The sequence below is a fragment of the Phaethon lepturus genome, unplaced genomic scaffold (genome assembly GCF_000687285.1).
Source record: "Phaethon lepturus isolate BGI_N335 unplaced genomic scaffold, ASM68728v1 scaffold36316, whole genome shotgun sequence".
NCBI classification, from domain to species: domain Eukaryota; kingdom Metazoa; phylum Chordata; class Aves; order Phaethontiformes; family Phaethontidae; genus Phaethon; species Phaethon lepturus.
In genome coordinates this window covers 11,992-35,283 of record NW_010546587.1, presented here as the reverse complement: position 1 = coordinate 35,283, position 23,292 = coordinate 11,992, and the positions used below count along the sequence as shown (strand labels likewise).

At 50.3% G+C, this 23,292-nt stretch overlaps 1 protein-coding gene across 1 annotated transcript in view; it reads left to right on the top strand.

Annotated features, from left to right (window-relative positions):
• Positions 1 to 3,537: 3,537 nt before the first annotated feature.
• The window catches only part of TNFRSF21 (tumor necrosis factor receptor superfamily, member 21), a gene marked incomplete at its 5' end in the record, with an annotated part of 27,855 nt that continues 8,100 nt past the window's right edge, over positions 3,538 to 23,292 (top strand). Inside the window, 3 exons of the mRNA XM_010289336.1 lie at positions 3,538 to 4,204; positions 5,926 to 6,423; positions 20,529 to 20,794. Of these exons, the coding sequence (XP_010287638.1) occupies positions 3,538 to 4,204; positions 5,926 to 6,423; positions 20,529 to 20,794 (1,431 nt within the window). The remainder of the gene's footprint in view (positions 4,205 to 5,925; positions 6,424 to 20,528; positions 20,795 to 23,292) is intronic.

Below are 23,292 nucleotides of genomic sequence, written 5' to 3'. Positions count from 1 at the left end.
GAGGTGAAAACGAGAGCATTCCCCAGCCTGATCTGCTTTCCTTGTACCATAAAGCCTCCACGTGTTGGAATGGGTGAGGGTGGCTGGGAAGCGCTTTAGCCCGTGCGGCGCAGGGCGTCGATGCTGACCTGGGGATGCTCTTTGGGGTCGTGGCTGCCCCATCCCGCTTGGCCCTTTTGGCTTCAGTGTCAAGAGCTGCTCCTGCATTGGGCACGGAGAGCAGCGCCGAACCAACATGAAACCAGATCTGCTCTTCAGTGTTGTCTTGCACTGATTCCTTTTTTTCTGTGGGTGGTTTTTTTTTTTTGTTACCCTGTACACTTTCTTCGGCATTGGAGTAATGAACTGAAATCCAGTGGCTAAGCAGAGCTCACTTCATTATTTTTGTGTTGCTTTTGCCATTGAGACTGGGTCTACCAGCCAGAAGGGTCCAGTTCTGCATGCTGCTGGGCAGTCCTGAGGATGAGGGACCGAACCAGCAGATGCCTCTCTTTGTTGAAGATGTCCTCCTGCTCCTGGCCTTCTCTTTTGGACATCTCAGTGGTGCCAGCCATGAAACTTGAGCAGTTGCATGTTTTGAGGGACCAGAAGCACCAATCTGAATAAATAGTGAGTATTCAATGCTGCTTAGCCTTCCCCCACTGGGACTTGCTGTTGTCCCTAAGCTTGGAAGCGCACATGCAGCTGAAGATGTTCAAAAGTGCCAGTGCTGCTTTGCTTGAGATAGGGGTTGAAAAAAAAAAAAACCCACACCAAAAAAACCAACCCAGAAACATACAAAACCCAAACTTGGTGCTGTTACGGTAGTGCGGGTGCCACTGGCTTTAATTACCCAGATGAGTGATGGAAAGATGCTGGAGGTGGGAAGAAGAGGGAGAGCAGGATGGGACCTGTGGCACGTGCTTGTAGCGGGGTTGTCCGTGGGTTTCCTGAGGTCTGGCTTGATGCAGAGGGAGAAATCGGGATCTGGGCTGGTGGCACGTGGCTCATCCCCGGTGAGGCAGGAGAGCCGCTGCCTGTCCTGCCGCTCCCAACGCCACGTCCCGCTCGGCGTGCCGGCACGGGAAGGAGGATGAGTAACACAGGTGACCCCCCACGCAACCTCAGGGGGGCCGGATCCTGCTGCTTCTGGTTTGCTAATTCAGCGTTGCGTCAGGAAGATTACGGGTGGCAGGTTTGTCAGAGCCAGCTAAGCACTCCGTTAAGTCATGTCTTAGGGGAGGGGAAAAGCAAAATGCATCCTGTAAGCCTCTGCTGCCTGCCAGGGCAGCCCCGCTTTTTGTTTTGATTTGACGTGCTGTAATTAGCCTGGCCGCTGCAGGATCCTCGTCAACTCCTGTGGGCTTGCCTGCTTCTGCCTGCTCTGTAACTGCTGCTTCAGGAGGGGGAGAAGGAAAAAAAAAAAAAAAAAGAAAATAAATGGAAGTGTTTTGTACAAATCCTGAGCTGTAAATTATTTAGCAGGTGAAAGAAATGTGCTGTGTGTTTCCAGGAAGCAAGAGACTGCACCAAAAATGATGCGGCACGGCTTGCGGCTCTGCCGCGATGTGCCTTCTGCAGAGTCATGTTGTTGGGAGGCTTTTTTTTTTTTTTAACCTTCTGAATATATTCTTGTTGGCTGATAGCCCGGAATAGGTGGCAGAGCAAGAACCGAGGGCTTGTATAACATAGCCAAGTGATTTATGTGCCTGGCTGTGCCGCTGAAAAATGTTAGGGTCCCTGGTCTTTTTACCTTCAGTGTAGGAAACACCTTTGGAAACTGAAGGCAACGTTGACTTGTTCCTCTCGCCCTCCTAACTTAGCCTGCAGCAGTGTGAAAATGTTTTTTCTATTGCTTTGCATGTTGTATGAGGTTGTATCAGCCTTTCTTTGGATATGGCTTTTGTTCTTGGTGGCTTATCTCTGCTGGCATAACTGACATTAAATCCATGGACCAGAGGTTTTCTGGAGGATGCAGACATCCTGCTTGGTAGCTAGAGCTTCTCTTGGAGATGGAGCAGCCTCGACGCAAAGAAATTAAGGGAATAAAGCTCTGGGGTTGGAAATAGGTAGATATAAACAGGTTTGTAGTCATCATCTAGCCAAGCCCAGCTGGGTGCAATTCAGTGTCTAAAAACTGGAGACCTTTTACCTGTATTTGATGCAATGAGGAACTGGGTTAGAGCAGAGCTCCTCAAAGAGCTTAAAATTAGCATCAGGTTTTCTCTCCTGTTGCTAATGCATCCGGTTTAAAGTGGGTTCAGATGTGGCTGGAGGGTCAAAGCAGAACACGACTTGTGGTCTCGCCAAACTCTACACTTGCACAGGGTCATAAAAAATCATGGAAGGGCAGAGGGGCTGAGACGTTGTCCGGTAACAGCTGCTAGCCCAGATTTCATCCTGGTTTGTGTGGTTGGGGTGCTGGTTGACAGCCGGCTGAACATGAGCCGGCAGTGTGCCCAGGTGGCCAAGAAGGCCAAGAGCGTCCTGGCCTGTATCAGCACTAGTGTGGCCAGCAGGAGTAAGGAAGTGATCGTGCCCCTGTACTCGGCACTGGTGAGGCCACACCTTGAATCCTGTGTTCAGTGTTGGGCCCCTCACTACAAGAAGGACATTGAGGTGCTGGAGTGTGTCCAGAGAAGGGCAATGAAGCTGGTGAAGGGTCTGGAGCACAAGTCTGATGAGGAGCAGCTGAGGGAACTGGGGTTGTTTAGTCTGGAGAAGAGGAGGCTGAGGGGAGACCTTATCGCTCTCTACAACTACCTGAAAGGGGGTTGTGATGAGGTGAGGGTTGGTCTCTTCTCCCAAGTAACCAGCGATAGAACAAGAGGAAGTGGCCTCAAGTTGTGCCAGGGGAGGATTAGATTAGATATTAGGAAAAAAGTGCTTTACTGAGAGGGTGGTCAGGCATTTGAACAGGCTGCCCAGGGAGGTGGTGGAGCCACCATCCCTGGAAGCATTCAAAAAACGTGTAGACGTGGCACTTCAGGATATAGTTTAGGGGGCTTGGTGGTGTTGGGTTGATGGTTGGCCTTGATGATCTTAGAGGTCTTTTCCGACCTTAATGATTCTGTGATTTTGTCGTTTAGAAAGGTGACTATTTGAACAAGTGCAGAGTGAAAAATACAGAGGAGGAAAGTTTTACAGATCAGAACTGCCACCTGCATGTGGGTTTTTTTGTCTTCTCAGCAAGCGCCTGGCTCGTACTGGAGCCTCTCACAGCCTTGAAATGCAAAGCTGGTCTGAATTCTCCTGGGGTGGCTAGGTGGCACATACTGCTGAAACGCAATTAGCAGTATTTACTGCCCTGGCAGGGTCACAGTGTAAATGATGCTTAGTCTCACCAAGAAGCGCGGTGTCAAATTTAAGGAATTGTCAACATAGCTGGTGATGTGTCTGGGGAGCGTGCTGCCACCTGCACCGGTGCTCATCCACCCCAACCCTGCCTGTAGAAACGTTTCTGTGGTCCCACGGCTCTGGGATGTGCTTTGTGATCCTGCAAGGGATCGCGGGCAGAGGGGGCTCTGGTCGTGCACTGTTGTTGACTAATACCTCCCGTCTGTCTTCCAGCTGCTCGTGCTCCTTGGCACCGCTGATGGTCAGTCGAAGCTGACCTCTGAGCACAATGCCATCAGCCTCTCCCCTGGCAAGTACCGCCACTTGGACCGTGCCACCAACAAAGAGCTGATCTGTGACAAATGTCCTGCAGGAACCTATGTGTCTAAACATTGTACGAAGAGTACCTTAAGAGAGTGCAGCCCTTGCCCAGATGGGACCTTTACTAAGCATGAAAACGGCATAGAGCGGTGCCACCCTTGTAGAAAACCCTGTGAACTGCCAATGATCGAGAAAACTCATTGTACTGCCTTGACTGACCGCGAGTGCACTTGCCTGTCCGGTACGTTTCAGACGAACGATACCTGCGTCCCTTACACGGTGTGCCCGGTCGGCTGGGGTGTCCGCAAGAAAGGAACCGAGACAGAAGACGTTAGGTGCAAGCCGTGCCCTCGTGGTACCTTTTCTGATGTGCCTTCTAGTGTGATGAAGTGCAAAACATACACTGACTGCTTTGGGAAAAACATGGTGGTCATCAAGCCAGGGACAAAGGAGAGTGACAACGTCTGTGGTTCTCCAGCATCTCTTCCGAACACATCTTTGACTTCGTCAAGCACCGAAGTGGGTGAAGAGCCCTACGAAGTTCCACCAACCGCTCATCTTCCCAAAGGTAATGCCCACCACTGAAACACAGACGTATTATTGGTGGTGAGATTGTGTTCCTGCTTCCGTCAAGGCTGGCTGTTAAAGGGCAGCCTGGTCTTAAGCGTGGATGGTGCTTTTCCTTCATGGCCAGAAGGCAGCTCCAGAGTGCATCAGGTTGCCCTCAGTTGTGTTAACCCACATTTAATAACATTTTCACTGAGTCTGCGGTCATGATTGGACTCTTGGCTGTCCTACTGTTTGGATTGAAAGCACATCACGTTCCCTAGCCTCTTTTCCCATCTGTGTGTCGTGCTGGCACAAGTCTTTGTCCATTTGTGTCAAACCTGAGCAGAGTGCAGCAGGAAAACCCTGGCAGGAGAAGAGCTTTGCTCCACCAGCCTGCTTCCCTGACGGATTCACCGTGTTCGTGCCCATGCTTTCCCTGCTGCATTTTGCCCCATACTGAGCTAGTGTATTGGCTTGAACGAGATCCGTTGCCAAAACAGCCCTCCAGGAGCCTGGGCTGTGCTGTAAATTTTTTCGTTAACTGCTAAGATTTCTACCAGTTATCACTGGTGGGGAGAACCAGGTTGAATTCCCCATTCTCTCATATAATTGAAAATGATACATCATCGCAGCCTTTAGAGAGATGCTTTAGTCATGGCTCATTGCAGTGGTGCTGTAGGACCCCATTTGAGGTGGTGCTTAATGTTCTCTGGGAAGCAGCCTCCTTACAGTGTCTCAGATGGGGCATTTTAATTAAAAAATGCGACTTTTGATGGCCTGAACACCCGAGTTGGTAAATACAATGGCAGGGAAGTGTTGACAATGGTAGACTCCCAGTGCTCCTCCTTTGTTAGGGTTCAAAGCTTTATATGATGTTGGTGTGTTGTTGGGAGAAGATGGGAGGGTGTTCCCTGAACTTTGACATCAACTGTAGAAAATTAGGTAAAAGATAAAGCATTTTCCCTGTTTGTATCCTGGTCAGAGTGTTTTGGGTAACAAGGTCAGAGGAAAAAATCAGGTTACAGGGGGTTACACACACTCTCTGGCTCAACAGGGATGAGACATGATCTTCAAAAGCCAAGTTACCAAAGTAAGCTCTAGTTTTTGCCACAAAAGCCCTTCTCACTAGGCTTTGGTCATGCAACTGGCTGGGACCTGAGAGCTGTTGGTTGATAAGGAAACTCGATAAAGATGGAAAGCTCTTAGGGGGACGTTGGGGTGCTTCTGTTGCTTTAGAAACCTGTTTTGTATCTGATGTACCCACAGCTGCCCTCAGTGCTGGTAAAAAAGTTTGTGCTTCCTTAACAAAACCCAGTAGAGGGATGCTAAGCCTCCAATTTTTCATGTGTTTCTAGCCCAAATACCACATTTTCCACATTCAGTATGAAACCCATGTTCATAAACCTAAGAAACCTCAAAGTTGTAGGTTTTCTGAGAAGTACTGAGTGTGGGACAAATGCAGATTGACAACATGCCTTTAATCATTTGGGTTTTTTTTAAACAAACTGCCACTAGCCTTAACCAACAAGGGTCAATTTTATCTTGAACCTACCTCTGTAACCGTACCCATCTGTTCCCAGAGCAAAACCTCAACTTCACCTCTTCCCTTTCTTGCTGCCTGGCGTTGGGTTTCTGTCTGCTGGCCAGGCGGATGCTCAGACAGGTCTTAGACAGTGACATGATGCCGTATCGTGTCTCCGGTCCTGTGACACTGAGCTCTCCTCTCCTCTCCTTTTGCAGGTTTGAACTCTTCAGTTTCCAGTTTTGTCCCCTCTCCTGTGCCGCGCACATCCAGTGGCACGGTGGAGCCAGTGGGCTACTACAACGAAACCTCAGTCAACGAGACGGACGGCGCCAGCCGGACCTTTGCGAGCTCCAGCGCTGCTGGCGAGGCACAGAGCTACCGGCACAAGCAGACCAGCCAAGCGCTGGAGAAGCAGCGGTCACTGGAGATGGCGGGTGGCGAGAAGTCCAGTGTCCCGTACAGGCCCCCACGGCGAGGTCCGCAGAACGCCCACCAGCACTTTGACATCAACGAACACTTGCCGTGGATGATCGTCCTCTTCCTGCTGCTGGTCCTGGTGGTTATTGTTGTCTGCAGCGTCAGGAAGAGCTCACGGACTCTGAAGAAGGGACCAAGGCAAGATCCCAGTGCCATTGTGGAAAAAGCTATTATGAAAAAGTCCACCACCCCCACGCAGAACAGGGAGAAGTGGATCTATTACTGCAACGGGCACGGTGAGCAGTAGCGACCGGGGGCTGTAAGGGGTAGCGTCCTCTGTGCCGTCTCACGAGTGCTTTGGAGGGGCTGCCCCCACACCCAGTGACTGGTTGCTTTTTGACTTGCTGGGTCTTGTAGCAAGGACAAAGCCCATATACTGGTTCCTCAGTTGTTTCTTCATCCTTGGCTTCTCCCTGTTCCTGTTCCTATGGTGTGTCCCAGCTCCTGAAGGAAGAGCTAATGGAGGGAATGTCATGGGCTCACCCCAGCTCCTCTCCTCCTTCCCACCCATCCTTGATAGAAGGATCTTGAATGAAGGCTCTTTTCCCGCCCCCCCCCACCCGCCCACCCCCATTCCACTTTTCTTCTGTTTCACTCCTTGTTTTCTCAGTGACTCAGATGTGGATCTGGTTGTCTTTCGTGTCATCCTTTTTCCCTTTTGCCCTATTTGTTTCTGGAAGGCTGAGTCATCCCCCGCCTCTTGGCAGTGCCTCAGTTTCAAGTTCTTAGCCCTAAATCCTGACTGCTGGCTTGTGTCCCCAGCCCTTTGCCCATGCTGGAGCCAGGAAGGTTGTCCTTAAAGGCTGTGTCATGGAGGCATACAGCTCCGTGAGTGTCGTGGGGTCTTCCTGGAGGCTCTGCTTCATAGTGTTTTCTGTTCTTTTGGTGGGTGACTTGCTGTCAGCTTTTTGATGAGACTTTAACAATGACCAGTTGTGGTCATCAAATTGGAATTTCTGAAAATTTAATTAATAGTGGCGTGAAGGTGAGCACCAAGCAGCCATGATCTCTCCAGTAGGATGCATGATTCCTCCTTTGCAAAGCTACGGTGGCAATTTTGGCCCCCCTTACCCTGATAGACAGACAGCACTGACTTTGGGTTGAGGTTGCTCAACCTTAAATATCTGTTCACAGATAACCTTCAGAAAAGCGCATTTAACAAGGGGAGGGGCCAAACAAAGAATGGATTGAAAAAAGATTGGAAGGTTTGAGAGATCAGTGCTTGATGAATGTCATCCTTCAGTGCTTAAGTACAAAGCAAAGAAGGCTTTGAGTAGGGCATCTTCTGTCATGTACTCTCTTCTCCTTCCTGCTGATTAATAGACCTACACTTTGTTTGCCTTCGTTAATGCGTTTATGGAACCAGTAAGGTCTTGTTGGAATTAGTTTTGTGCCATCTCTTGTGTTTGTGCTACTTACCAGTTTCCTTTTAACTCTTTTGAATTCGTGGGGTGTGGTTTCTTGAGGATTTTTTTCACCTTGCTATAACTTTTTCCAGTAACGCCTGCACTCCATTGTCCCTAAAATTTGTGGGCCCTGGGGCGATGGTGAGTGATCTGCAATGGGGTTGCAGAACCTTATTCAGCATCTTTATTTATGGGCACTACCAGAAATACTGGTAGTCCATGGTTCATTGGCCAAAAGCATCTGATTGTTACTAACTTACAGTAACTTTTTTCCCCATGATATTAACTAAATTAGCAGTTGGCTGAATTTCTCACTTTCCTATTTTTTGGAGCAGCGAGTGTTGTTATCTCAGAGCAGGGGCGGAATTTGGACAGGGTGGGGAGTGACTGAGTGCGGGAACCAGACCAAGTTGTTCTGAGCAGGTGCAGCTCTGGTTTCTAACCTGGCATTTCAGACCCGGTGCCGAAATAAATGCCTGCGCTGCAGCTGGCCCTTCTCCTGGAGGCCACCTTAGAGCTGCCTTTGTGGGCAGCGCTCTGTGTTCAGTCACCAAGCATGATTCGGGCTAAAGAAACCATGCAGATAAGAGAATGTGGTGAACGATGAGGCTGTGTTAGTCCATTTAGGTATAAACCCACCTCGCAGATCTTGTCATCCTTTGGGGGACAGCATCATTGATGGGTTAGCCTGTGCTTCCCAAGATGAGTTGTTCCAGTCCTCTCTGTTACCCTCTAATAGCTGAATTCAGCTAGTGCCTCAGATTCGCAAGGTATTTGCTAAGTTTGCCCCTTGCCTTGGGAAATAAGCCGGACGTGACGGCAAAACCCACACTTAGCTGATAAACTGGCCCAGTATCTGATTGAGCTGCTCAGGTCTGGAAGTGAATTGGAGCCCGTTACTCTGCGCTCCTGGCTGGGTGGCTTTGCACATCCCTCCCAGTCGTTCTTGCAGTAGTCGTGCTGGTTCCGTGTTGGCGTGGGTGGCTCCGTGACTTCCTCCTGCCACTGAATGTCCTCAGCTGAACTTCGTGCAATGAAAGCAGACAGACCAGTGCAAACCAGTTAACGCTTTGTCCTGCTTTTCGCACAGCTCTGGTGCTGCCTCCGTCACGTTGCGTTAGCTGGAGGGGCCTTGTTCATCAGTTCTTACTTGGTGATGGCACTTTGTCGTGTCTGATATGGAAGCCGTTCTCCTCCGCAGTGGTGTATAAATCCCTCTTTGGTTTTCCTATTGAAACGTCTGGCTCTTAAGACTGTTGACTTGAAATGAGAGAACATGTAGTGCCAAAGAGGAATTGACGTTTTATTTAATAACTGGTCATACAGCAAAGATGTACTGCAGAGCTGCAGCGTCATGGCTTAGCTTTCTGCTGCTCCAGCAGTGTTTGTACCCAAATCATGTTTCATCCTGAAGCAGCATTTCAGAAAAGGGGGAATATAGCCAGGAACAAACTTCAGGCTGTTGCAGAGAGGAAGTCTTTCCCCTCCCGTGCTGCTAGCGCAGCTCCCTCCGTGGTAGGCAGCCAGAGCAAAGCCTCCATAGATGTGAGGATCCCCAGGTCTTCAGGTGCCAGCATGGTTTGTGGTTGCACTTAGGGATGTGCAGGGCAAGCACTTAGGTTTAAATCATTTTCTGGGGCTGGGGGTTGGTGCTGACGTGTGCCGACGTCCCTGTGACCTCCTCACCTATATGTTGGCTGGCCACGCCAACAAGGAAATAACATGTCCCGGTGTTTATTGCCAGGGCGAAGCCTTCGTACGTCGCTGTTACGCAGAGTCTGCCCCCACTTCCTAGTTTACCATGTCCTCCAACCTAATCCTTTCAGTAAACAGCTTTAACCTTTGAAAGGGAAGACCAGGTCTGATGTAGGTGCTGCAGCCTCTGCTCAAAGGAGCTGTGCTTGGGTGGATGCTCTCGTGCCGGCACCCTAGGCACCTCCCGTGACGCTGGATGGGACCACAGCTGGCATCCAAAGCTTTGCCCATTTGGAGGATTTTATTGCCGATTCCTTTAAGCCCATCAGTTCTGGGTGAAGCATGGTCAGGGTGGCACCAGCACTGCTCAGTGTTGGAGCAAAGACATCTCACTGTGACTGGGCTTCTTCCCCGAAGAGGAGGGTTTTAGGGTTGAAGCAGTGTCTCAAACTCTTGCCCGGTTCCTGATGGTGCTTGATATACTGAATTGCTTCAATAGTTGAGATGCGTGTGCGATCCTGGGCAGTGGTTGTTGTCATTGGGGCATGTTGATTGTCCTCATCTTCGCATGAGCTGGTGTCTATATGCCCCGTGCGCTCTCTTTGCCTTAAGTAACACCCCAAACCTAAAAATAGCAGTAGCTTGGGAAGCTGGTGGTAAAACAAGCCCCATGTCCTTAACATGGATGTGTTCCAGCCAAGGCGGCACATGCCAATGATTCTTACTGGATTAAGTGGTTCAGAGGTCTGGGAAGAGCTTACGATGACTAATGGCCTGAGTTAGCAGCCAGCTTACCTCCATGTCTGTCCCTGTGTCCGTCCCCATGGCAGGGGCTCTCCCGAAAGTCCCCAGGTCGCGTCTGTGCAGGATCTCGAAGGTGGAGCTGCATCAACGGTGCAGCTGTGGTTGGAGAAGCTGGAGCTCTTGCTGCTTCAGCTGGATCTTACTTTCTTGCCCTGCAGATGGGCATCCAAAGGGGAAAAGCAGTTTGCCAGAGGTTCCTAAAGAAATTATATGTGGTGCCTGAACAGCGTGGGTACTGGTCTGATTAGTGCTCTGTGGTTTTAACCTTATATGACTACTTTCTTTTAGAAGATCAAGAACAGCCTTCACACTGGAAACACTTTCTTATAAACAACCTTTTATTCTAGCAAATACCCATTTCATTTCTTCAGCTGCTTCCAAAGGCAAGGAATTCGGTTTGTAATAAAAATGGAGAATAGAAACCTGTCTCTTGAATGTCTTGGAAATGCCAAATTTGGCACCAGTCTATGCCAAACACGAAGATGGGCCTGAAATCATCTTGCAGAAATTGCTGATAAAGTTGCCTTTGACTTTCATCCATTGAGTAGCAAGATGAAAGACCAGAGACTCTGTAGAATGTAGCATTTTGGGGTGAAACCTCCTGTGCATAGAAGAAGCTGCCTGACATGATGTGCCAGGAGGCAAGAAGAGAATTTGGTGTTTCTTTGGTTTGTTTTGGTTTTTTTTTCTTTTTTTTGACTTGAAAGACTGCAGAACACATCTTGGCAGCACTGGCCTGGCATAAGTTACCACTTCCCTTTCATTTTTCTTCAAGTCTGGTAATTGCACATTATTGCAGCAGGTGATGAGAATGAAGCCAGGAAGCCTCTGGTTAAATAATCAGAGAAATAAACTGTTCTGCAAAAGCTGTTTGCAGCCAAAATGGAGCTGAGGCTTGACTGCGGGTGGAAGAGCATGTACTGAAAACAGTTTAGGATTGGAAGCAGAGTGGGAACTTGAGGGGTGATGCTGGAAAGATGGGGAGTGTCAGGATTTGGAGGTCTTGGCTGCCTAGCTGTTGGGATGCCCAGTTGTCATCATGTTGGGAGCTGGGATCATCTTGGCTGGCGATTTGTAGGGAATAGTCCTCGGCCTGCAGCTCGGTTTCTGTAGGACCAGGGCTAGGCTTCAGCTTGGTCTGCTCCAAAGAAGGTTGGTGAGGGTGTTGAAGGAGGGACCAGAGCCTTGCTGGAAAGCCTGTGCCATGGAGAACCTGACCCTGCGCTGCAGCTCCGAAGCATCCCCGTGTGAATATAACCAACGGGATTAATTCGTGATGTCTCTGGTCATTGCAAGTTTGCTCTCATGTGAAATCAGATACTCATTTACTGTTAGCATTGGAAGATGCTTATCAGAGTAAAATTAGTTGATTCTTTTTCTTTTAGAGACAACACATTGACTAAAAAAGCCCACACATGACCATAATCTTTTATATATATCTGTCACCTAATGGAGGGAAGCAAGTGCATGGAAACAGCGCAGCAGTGGATGTTCTTCCTCAAGCCTGGTGTCATTCCCTACTCAGCTGCTACCCTAAATAAGGAAACCCAACTGCAGGCATGGCACTCGCAGGTCTACAGGGTGACTGCCTGGCACTGGATGCTACTTTAGGACCTCTCCGTAGTGCTCTTATGCGTAAATGGCATGAAAACCACATAGCGGGTGGGTTGTTTGTTTTTTGGTGTTTTGGTTTTGGGTGTTTTGTTTTTTTTTTTTTTTTTTAATAGGATTAGTTTTCCCTTTGATCAACTCCTGAACTGGTCACAGCTTGGTGGCAGGAGCATCATGCTGGGAGGCATGCAGGATGGAGGAGCTTCTGTGGAAATGCACACCTGGGGACTCTGTTTCTTTTGCACATCTGCAGAGTTTGCTCCGACACGGGCGTGATGCTCTGCTTCACTGTGGGATGAAGCAACTCTGCATCTGCAGCGCAAACCTCTGCCATGGGAGCTTTGGGGTGACATCTGATGAGCTCGAAACGTCATCCTCCTCAAACTGCTTGACTTAAAACTTTGCTCAGGTTTGCCCCAAACTCATCCTTGACCTTTTGGGAAACTGTGTGGTTTCTAAAGGGCATATGCAGGGGCTGACCAAGGTTTCATGGTGAAAGGGAGACTTGGAAAACGCAAATGAGGGAGGTTGCTGTTCTGCTTAGAGAGGAGGAAACCTCATCATGTGCACATTTATCATTTATCTTCTGTCTTGCTTCTCAGCCTTATTGCATTATAAGGCCTGAAGACCAGTGCTTGATCACTTTTTATGTGCGTTGCTACACGAGACATGTATCCACAACGTACGCTGGGCTGTGCGGAGCTGCCCTGGGAAGCTGGTACGTTTGTTCCCAAATCTGCTTTTTAAAACAAACAAACAAACAAAAAAAACCCCAAAGTATCCCACGGTCAAAATTCCTGGGTGGCCCCTGGATTAATTTAATAAGGGATCAGGTTTTGTGCCTGCCTGTTAAGGTGCAGGGCAGCTCTGTGGGGAGAGGAGAGTTGTCCTTGTAGAAAAACACACCAAGTCCGGGGTTGCCAAAAACCCAGCACCGATTTCTGCGCTGGAAGAGCTGTGATTTCTGACATCGGTAAGGCTCTCGGGCGTAACTCCTCAAATAACAAGGCAGATTTTTTTTCCCTCACTCACCCTGGCTTTGTCTGGGGACTAAAAAAACGCAGGAGGTGAATTTAATCCTCGGGCTGGCATCTGCGAGCGTCTGGATATTTATACGGCTCTGGCCGTGGCAGTGCGCTTGCTCAGGGTTACCAGCTGTCCGAGAGCGTTATAATGAAGATTAACTCTGCAAAAGCTGTTTAAAATTTAATAATTACATAAAATACTTACTCTGGCCATTCCTTTTTAAAACCAAAGGAAGAGTCAAGTCCGCTCTGCAGGTCCCTAACGCCAGCGCAGGGAGAGCATCCCGTGGTGGTGGGCATGAGCTCGAGAGGGTCCTGGGAGCGTTGGCCCAAAGGTGCTGTTATGGAGGTCACTTCCACGTAGCATGTGGTGGGAAGGGAGGTCTTGTCTTGTGCTGACCCTCAAGTTACCGGGTCTGAAACATGTTCATAATGGTATGGGGCTGATCACAGACCTTCCTTGACCGCCTGGCTTGGTTGAGTTGTTTTTCAGAGAGTGTGTGGGAAGTGTTTGTCAGGAGTCCCTTTCCTGCCCTGCAGGATTTTTATTTCTTCTTTTAAAAAAATAAACATCACTATTTAGTGGTTTGTTGCCCAAACAGCATTTGCTGAGGACACGAATCACTGGCTCCTGGGAGAGTCTGATACCAGCACTGTCCTCCATGGGAAAAATCAGGAAATTGCTACCAAGTGTGTCCCTTCCTCCTGTCTGGACAAAGGCCCTTGCTAGAATCATGGAAAGGTTTGCTTTCACAGGGACCTTCAAAAATCATCTAGTCCAACCCCCCTGCAGTGAGCTGGGACACCAACCAGAGCAGGTTGCTCAGAGCCCCGTCCAGCCTGACCTGGGATGTTTCCAGGGATGGGGCATCTACCACCTCTCTGGGCAACTTGGGACAGGGTTTCACCACTCTCATTGGGAAAAATGTCTTCCTTACATTTCATCTGAATCTACCCTCTTCAGTTTAAAACCGTTATCCCTTGTCCTATTGCAACAGGACCTGCTAAAAAGTCTGTCCTCACCTTTCTCCTCAGCCCTGGCAGCGGCACTAAGGTCTCCCCGGCACCCTCTCTGCCCCAGCCTGAGCCCCCCAGCGCCCCCAGCCTGTCCTCCCAGCAGAGCTGTTCCAGCCCTCGGAGCGTTGCTGGGGCCTCCTCTGGCCCCGCTCCAGCAGGTCCATGTCTCTCCTGTGCCGAGGGCTCCAGAGCTGGACGCAGCCCTGCAGGGGGGTCTCCCCAGAGCGGGGCAGAGGGGCAGAACCCCCCCCTCGCCCTGCTGGCCACGCGGCTTTGGGGGCAGCCCAGGACACGGGTGGCTTCTGGGCTGGGAGCGCACATTGCCGGCTCCTGTCCAGCTTTTCATCTACCAGTACCGCCCAGTCCTTCTCCATGGGGCTGCTCTCCATCCCTTCACACCCAGCCTGTGCTGATGCTGGGGGTTGCCCAGACCCAGGCGCAAGACTTTGCGCATCTTCTAAACCTCCTCATTTAAGACCTGGAATATATTTGGGGGGGGAGGAATTGAGTTTCTAATACCCTCCTCTTTTTGGTAGAGGTTGGTGAAATGTTCACATTTTGAAAAGGTATTTGTGCCAGGGATTTGGGATTTCTAAGCCCCGGTTTGGCCAAGCCATGGTGTCTTGTCAGCTGGAGTCTGGATGCGCCGCATCGTGACTCGCGTGTAGATGCAGGTGCTCGGCGGTAAGAACAGGCTGCTGGGGCTGTTCCAGTGGAGGCGGGTGGGCTGAGCTCAGGGACAGAGCTGGGTTTGCCATGATTTGGAGCTTTTATCCGAATGTAAGGGAGAGTTGGGCTGCATCACCGCGGTTCTCCTGTCTGACTTGCGTGTGCCCTTGGGCTGTGCTTTCCACCCGTGATGTTTCATCCTGAAGGTCTGCGCAAGTGTCGGAATCCAGCCAGCCTGTCACCGTCGGGATTTGTCACTGCATGTGGTGTACAAATTAATATTGCCCATCTCTGGGATGCCTGTGTCAGTAGGTAGGTGGTGGAAGCTCCAGGTGCTCCAGCTGAGATTGGTACTGGGATGGTGGAGGTCAGGTCCTGCAGGTGTCATGGGTGCACTGGTGGGACCTGTCCCTGCTGATGGAGGGCTGGAGCATGGACTCTCCTGAAATCCAGCCTTTCTGAAAATGCATGAAGCTGGCTCTGGAACTGTGGGCAGATGAGCTGCTCACTAGGTGAGACCGTGTGTGCCACAGGTCCTGGAGGATCTTCTGAGCTTTGCTTCCCAGCTGTATAAGGCAGCCTGTAAGACTGGAACTGATGTTGTGTGAATTCTTTTCTCTGTGCTACATCCCTTCATTATTAGTGGGATGGCAGGACACACAGCTTGGGAGGGCTCTGTAGACCTGAGCATGAGATTTCCCCTTAAAGGTGGCAGCTTCTCAACGAGCGCTCTTCTGAAAAATACCAAATGATGTTTGGCTTGAGCTCTGAAAATGAAAATAACGGTAGCTTTTTGTTTGTGAGAGGGTGGGGAGAGGAAGGAACCGAAGCTCTTCTGTGGCTAGGCTGTGGTTAGCCTTTACCGTATCTGCTGCCAGGTGCTTGGGTGTAGCCTTCTGGTGGGGTAGCTCTTCCACTCCTCTTGAGTTTGCTTGAAGATGTGCAAAAGTCATGGTGGGGAAGAGAAATGGTCTCTTGCAGGTGTTGTACTTAAGCGTGCTGGCACTGCTGGTCACGGCCCTGTGCCACACTGGCTTCTTGCCCAGCTTGAGGCTAAATGATCACTGAAGAACTGGATTTGTGTCCAACCTGGGAATAGAAGGGCTGTGGGAGATGAGTGAGGCTTGTCCAGAACAAGCTCAAGAGAGTCATTAAAGCTCAGGCAAGTCCCATGCACTTGTGTGATGACCACCTTGGTGGCGTTAATGCGTGCAAGGAGTGACCACTGTCTACATCGAAGTGTGTACCTCAGTGAAGTGGGAGACATCCAAAGGAGCTGGAAACAGGTGAGAAAAATCTTGGACCAGATTCAAAATAAGCAAATGGAGGTCCCCGAAATAAACTGAAATGGTGTTTACGGGGAGGATTGGGGCAGAGATGAGCAGTGCCCTTGGAGGTGAGAGACCTGTCTGTAGACCTGCCCTGCCTCTCTGGGAAGGTCCTCCCTTCAGCTCAGCATCTTTGTAGGTGAGCTGGACGTGTATTCAGCAGTGCTGTTGGCTTGTGCCACTCTGCAGGCGTCTGTCCGTCTCCGGACTTGTCTCCGTTTGTCTGTTCGCTCTGGCTGTAGACGTGCCCGGTTGCGCCCGTGTTCCCATGTGTGTACATCCGCCCTCGCGCTTCGCATTTGCCCGTGCTCAACATGCTGGCCTTGTCCTGGCTTGGAGGGGAGTTCTTTGTTGCTCTGGGGTTATTATCACCACCTTAAAACATGAGGTGGTTACGCGGAGTAGCCTATCGTGACATTTAGAGACTGGCAATGTTTGGATAATGCCAATGACATGCCGCCTGCCCAGGTAACTGAGGCACGCGTGGATGTCCTGGACCCTTCGGATGCGGTTGTTGCCTGCTCTGGGGTGGCCACGGCATGCGCGGGTCTACTGGGCGCAGCCATGGGGGTGTCGCGGCCGGGGGTCCTCTTTAATCCCGGTGTCTGAGACAAGCACAGCTGGGTGATAAGTGGTTATGGACCCTGATGGTGATGATGGAGAGGGTGGTGGCAGCAATCCCAGGCTGTTCCCGAGTCCCATGTTAAAAAAGGAGGAGGACTCGGGCTGTTCTCCGGTATTTGCAAGCTCGGAGCTGCTTCAGCATTGCGCCGACGTGGCTGTGACCGGCCTCGTGTGGGAAGCGTGAAACTTGGTTGGGTCAAAGCACCGTCACTGCTGAGCTCGGCCATTTTACTTGGGATCGCTGGGGTCTGGAGGGCTTTCAGCGTCATCTGCAGCCGCGGCGTGCGGATGAGCGTGGTGGGAGCAGGTCCACAGGGGTTCGGTGGGTAGGGAGGACCCAGGACCTAAGGTGGAGCTGGGTTTTTTTGCCCCGTGCACCCTGGTGGGCACCTCCCCACCCCAGCGGCATGCTGCGGCACTGTTGGTGCTCTGCAGAGTAACTTGCAGGACGTCTGGAAATATGGAAATGGTGGGACCGTAAGCTGCTTATACGCATTAACATTTTATTTTAGTTTTGAAGAAGTGAATTAAGTTACTGTAAATGGCTTGAGCAGTAATACTTGGCAGCGTGCAGCCGCAACTTGTCATGTAATGGTTTTAATCTTATTTTTCGAGAACAGAGAGCGCAATGGTTTTCTAACTGACTGGAGCCGAATCTGCCCTCACGTCTGTGTCTCTTCCATATCTCTCTGGGGTTTTGTTTGCACAATACTGTAGTGGATGTAGCGAACATATGGGGCTTAAATTCATTTAATAGTTGCAAGAAAATGAGTTTAAGATTCTTACAGTATTAAGGTAGACATTTCCAAATTCGTTTTTAATGGAACATTTGTTCTCCAAAGATTATTACGCGCCATTAAGTCCTCTGCTGCCTGGTGCATTCTCGTGCCTTGGGGTATTATTGCTAAGGGGTATAATCATGTTTATGGGGCCACTTTATTGAATGGTGAGATTAAATATACTAAACCTGAAAATGTCAGTAGGAGTATGAGAGCTTTGTCATAATTCTTGTGCAAGAACATTGGGACGTAAATGTCGTGCCACCACGTAAAACTGGTGCGAATCAAGTTGCGACCAGCTGCAAACTCTTATCACCAGTACAGCAGCTGTAAATACTGGGATTTATCAGCATTAAGTACATAGATGGGAGCAGGTAGTATGTGGGTTTTTCCTTTCCCGGGAGGACCAGGTGAGCCACGCCGGGGTCATAAACCAGCAAATTATGTTTTAATGGTTCTGTACGACTGACACGCATGGGAGGGGGTGTGGGCAAAGCTCCCACCCAGTTGTAACGCTGCGTCTCACTGCAGAGCAGTGCTGCTGGGACCCGGCTCTGCCATTTGGTATATAAAACGGGCAGCATTTCATTTGATATATAATATATATAAAAATTACATAGTGTATAGATATAAAAATTGGTAGCGTATCTCTATATATCTATGTATCACTTAACCCGGGGAAAAAAAAAATATCTCTGAATACAAGGGTAGGAAACACTCTGAAATAACGACTTACGCACTGAGATACGTCTATGTATAGATACAGATATATAATGGGCAGCACCAGACCTTCCCGTTGCCCTTTGCCTTGCTGTCATTGCCTTGGTGCACAAACCTTGCAGAGCTTCTTCTACCCTCCGAGTCATGGGTAGAAAAAACCCATTTTCTTTCCTGGGTTGAGTGATAAAAGTAAGTGTTGGCTGCATAAACCGGGTGTCTTTTTTGCCGGCTGTGTGCCAAAACTAGTTGAATTTACCGGTGTCAAGGATCCGACATTGTCTTTGTCTTGGGCTCAGTGACGAAGAAGGCTTTCCCCCACGCCCCGAACCTCGCCGTGGTTAAAACCAAGCCCTGCGGTCAGTTCGGTCTTTGGGGGGCTGCACCCCCCCGTGCTGGGCTGAGCTTTTACGCGTGAGGCAGCGCGTGCGCGTCGCCGCGCATCGGCCGGGGAGGGAGGTTTGGCGGTGGGAGGAGGGTGGGGATGCGCGAAACGCGGTTTGCGCTTCGGCGTTTCTGCTGAAGAGCAGGTCGGGCACCGGCACCGGGTGCTCGGAGCACCGTGGGGTCACGGCTGCGTTATCGAGCTTGGAAGTGAAAACTGGAGCCTATATATAGCGGGTCTTGATAAGCTTGCTTTAATAGTGAGGAGGGGTTGGGTCAAAAATACCTATATGAGGCCGTATAGCTTTTATATACAGATGTATGTGTATGTAAGCATATATATACACATACCTAAAATATATCATATAGAGAGATATATAAAAGTATGTAAATACACACACATATAAAATATCTATATCAGGCTACGTAGATATTTTACATGTGTGTATATATGTATGTATCGATAACATACACAGAGACATATATAAATACATATGTCATATCTGTATATATATACATACACACATGTATAAAAAGGAGATAAAAATATATATCAGGCTCTATAGTTTATATACAGATACATAAAAAGAGATACCAATATATCTATATCGGGCTATGTCATTTTATCTATATGTATGTATGTATCTATTTGGCTATATCAGGACTGTGACCTGAAGTTGCACTTGGGAGGTTTGTTCTGAACTGCATTAGAAATGGCTAAATTTTAGGCCAGCAGGAAAGACCCTGGCTATGATATTCCTCCGGGAGCAGGTAGTTTTGCTGACTCGGCCGTCGTGCCCGCAGAGGGACGGAGGTCAAGCACTGGAACAGGCTGCCTGGGGAGGTGGTGGAGTCACCATCACTGGAAGTGTTCAAGAAACGTGTGGACGTGGCCCTTCAGGACATGGTTTAGTGGGCATGGTGGTGTTGGGTTGATGGTTGGACTTGATCTTAGAGGTCTTTTCCAACCTTAATGATTCTGCGAGGAGCAGTCCCTGTAGCGATGGGGGTGTGCTGGCTCGCGAGGAAACCCGAGGTGTAGTTACCTCTCTGGAGAAAGTGAGTTTCTCTTTGCAGCTCACCTGTACTGACTCTTCATGTGGTAGTTCGAAACAAGGTGTTGCCGGTCTTGGTTAAACAGAATTAATTGGCTATTATGGCTTTATTTGAAGATTTGACTCATGACCTCTGAGTAGATGCAAGGATGAGCAGCTGTTTGCATTGCTCCCAAAGCTAAAGGGAGGAAACCCTCACTGTCTTGAACCAATGTGTCTCAAGGGCTTTTCTGGGGGAAACGTGTAGCTGCTACAGGTGCTTTGTGATAGAAATCATAGTTTGGGTTGGAAGGGACCTTTCAAGGCCATCTCGTCCAACCCCCCTGCAGTGAGCAGGGACATCTTCAACTGGATCAGGTTGCTCAGAGCCCCGTCCAACCTGACCTGGGATGTTTCCAGGGATGGGGCATCTACCACCTCTCTGGGCAACCTGGGCCAGGGTTTCACCACTCTCATGGTGAAAAATTTCTTCCTTATATCTAGCCTAGATCTGCCCTCTTTCAGTTTAAAACCATTACCCCTTGTCCTATCACTACAGGCCCTGCTAAAAAGTCTGTCCCCATCTTTGTTACCAACCCCTTTTAATCCCTGGCAGCGGCACTAAGGTCTCCCCGGAGCCTTCTCTGCCCCAGGCTGAGCCCCCCCAGCTCCCACCTCTCTCTTCATCTTGGTGCCCCTCCTCTGGACCCTCTCCAACAGCTCCATGTCTCTCCTGTGCCGAGGGCTCCAGAGGTGGACGCAGGACTCCAGGTCGGGTCTCCCCAGAGCGGAGCAGAAGGTGACTCACCTGTTAATCCAGCTCCTCTTCGAGGTGGTGGCTGCGATGCGGGTGTATGGGCGAGCGCGTTGCCATCCCCCCCGCTCCCGCAGCCGTGCGGTGGCTCAGTGCCGGGGTTTTTCCCGTGCCGAAGAGCACAGGAAATTTTACAGTTAAGTTAACATGGTTAACTTTAGTGTGCGGGTACCTAGGTTGGAGCAACCTATGGATCTGATGCCCCTTACTTCCACAGCAGGTGTTGAGCTCGTTACGGGCACTGCTCGTCTGCAGAGCTCCTTGGGCTTGTGGAAGGTCTTCAGTAATGCTGGTAAAATCTCCAAACAAAGGCCACTCAAAGAAAAGCGAAGCGTGGCTATTTGGGGATGGGAAAAGCTTTGCTAAATCTTAGATCTGCAACGCCGAGAGGCTGCAGACCCCCGTGCCTCACCTGTAGCACTTCTGCCCCACAGGCATCGACATCCTGAAGCTGGTGGCAGCCCAGGTTGGGAGCCAGTGGAAGGACATCTACCAGTTCCTGTGCAACGCCAGCGAGCGCGAGGTGGCGGCTTTCTCCAACGGCTACGCGGCCGACCATGAGCGTGCCTACGCCGCCTTGCAGCACTGGACCATCCGCGGGCCCGAGGCCAGCCTGGCCCAGCTCATCAGCGCCCTCCGCCAGCACCGCCGCAACGACGTGGTGGAGAAGATCCGAGGCTTGATGGAGGACACCACACCGGTAACGACGGGCTGGGCTTGGCACGTTCTTGTCTGATGTGGCACGTGTCTTGTCTGGCCGTGGCGAGCATGTGGGTGCGTGGGACTCTGCTAATAGCCAAGTAGCTGGACTCCATCTCCCCTGCCCAGAGCTCCTCAGGGACTCATATTCAAGCTTTACATTGCTGTCAAGCAAACCTTTCCCAAGGTTTGCTCAAAACCTTGTTAAAGTTTTGACAAGCTCCTGAGTCCCACATGTTGTGGTTTGCACGTGTCTTTGAAGGTCACCAGGAGGACCTGGTACTTGAGCCTTCGTGCTGGGGATGCAGAGGAAAAAGCATCCCCCTTTAAACTTGCTCTTAAATGCTATAACTAAAGCCCAGGATTTTTTGAGAAGGGCCAAGCGTCCTTGAGCACTAAATGTTGCTGTTGTGGACCAGGGAGTTGCTTCCTCCAAGGTGGAGACTAGTGACATGGGGGAGTCCATGTGTGCTGTCCTCCAGAGTAGTTGCCCTTCTTTGGCAGCTCTGGGCTTAAAACAACCTGTCCTGTATTTTGGGAGAATGAATAAATTGCTGCAGAACATCCTGCAGCAGGGTCTTGGCTGAGTGTAGGTTGTCGGGAGGTGCTTTGGTGGCTTTTGCAGGTTTTTTTGGCTACGCCTGCCTTACCTGTCAGTGTGTTTTCAGTTTTTTGGCTCTGATAATTGGGTGGCCTTCTGGAAGTGCTGGTAAAGGTGATGGATGGAGCTGCTTCTGAATGTGAAAGCCAATGGGATGACACATGGATGAAGGTGTGGGTGGTCGAGGGAGGGCTCTTCCCCCTAAAGCAGTTGGTGAAACATCTCCCATTAACCTTAGCAGTGACCCAAACCCAAAGGGGAATGAGCAGGTGCCTGCAAACTTCTCTGGGAACTTGGTGGGGTCCTTGGTGGACCTTCATGTATAGCAAAGCTTGTGGGGCAGAGTGTTTGTCGGGGCAGGTGATTCCCAAATCCCATTTTGACCATCCCAGACTTCCCTCTGTAAGAGGGACCATGGTCCCTTCACCATGTCACTATCCCGCATGACTTCATTTAGTGTACCGAACATCTTGGTCCCTTGTAACCACAGTGGGAAGTCACAGTTTTTGATGCATTGGAAGGGGTCCTGGGCTTCTGTTTTTGAGAGACCCGGAGTCAGGTGTGTGCCAAGCATTGCCCCGTGTGTCCTGCCCAAATTTTGGTTAGGTTCACTTTGCCAGCTGCCCGATCGCTCCTGCTCCCTTTCAGTTGCTGTTTTCTTCTTTCCAGCTCCTCTAAGCAGCATGTAGCTTTTTTCATTTCCTACCATGCTCCAAGATAGGGTTTTTTAATATCAAAGATGGAAAAAATGAAATTAAAAGCCTGAGACAAAGCTATGGTTAGGAAAAGAAGAGAGGCAGAGAAGATTGTCATTTTGCACATGTGAATTAAAGTTGCCAGTGCGTGCAATGTCCCAGAAGGACACAATGTCCTCTTGCTCTCTGGAGCAGGTAGTAGTAACCTCTGTCCTAGTTACTGCTTTGACTTTGAATGCTACAGCAAAGTGCTGGGCTAGGACATCAGATAAAACATGGGGCTCGTTGGTCAGCACAATGCCTAATTAACAGCTTTGGCTTGCGTGACGCTCAACGCTCCTGAGCGTTGCGCTGTTTTGGCCAAGACTATCAGGTGCTTCTTCTCAAACAGCACAAAAACGCGTGTGGCAGCTCCAGGGACAGAGTTTATCAGGTGACTTTGTCGGGATGGTGTACTCCCAGCGACGGAGTTACCACGAGCCGTTTGCTCACCTTTGGTGTGCGTCCGTAACTGAAAATGCAGTGAGCCAGTGTTCCAGAGAACGGGCAAACCCAAGTCTCATGGATACTCGTATGCAAGTCTGCTGGACTTCCCAACCAGCTCTCCTGGAGGACACTTCTCGTTTTTTAAAACGGTGTGTTGTGTTCCCCAGCATCCAGCAGTACCCGGAGCCTGGTGGTCCCCTGTGGCTTTCGCTTGTTTTCCTAGAAATTGGTAAAATTGGGTGGCTGATCTTTTGAGCAGGTGGCTTAGGTGGGTCCACATGAAAAATGGGGCTTGTTTCAGCAAAGGAGGTGTTTTTTAACAAATTCACCTGAGCTGACACATCCTCCTCCCCCATGCATCTGACTGGGCCTCTTCAGGTGAACATCCCTCATGCTCAGCCTTAGGTGTTGGCTCTTCCTCTGCCCTGAAGGTCCTGGGCCGGTTGCCGTGCTGAAGCAGCGTGTGGGACGCCAAAGCCCGAAAGCAGCCCGGGGCGCGGATTCGGCGCGGCAGCACGCTGTGTATTACCTGCTGGCGTTACCTGCCGTAACCCGTCTGCCTCCTCTCCCACTCCCGCGCTGTGCCTGCGGCCGGCGATGGAATGGCCCTGGGAGGGACGCGGAAAGCTGTGGGAAGCGGCTTCTGCAAGGGAGACCGAATCCCCGGAACCTCGTGCCGGCGCTGAGCTGCGTCACGGTGGCCTAGACTGCGAGCGG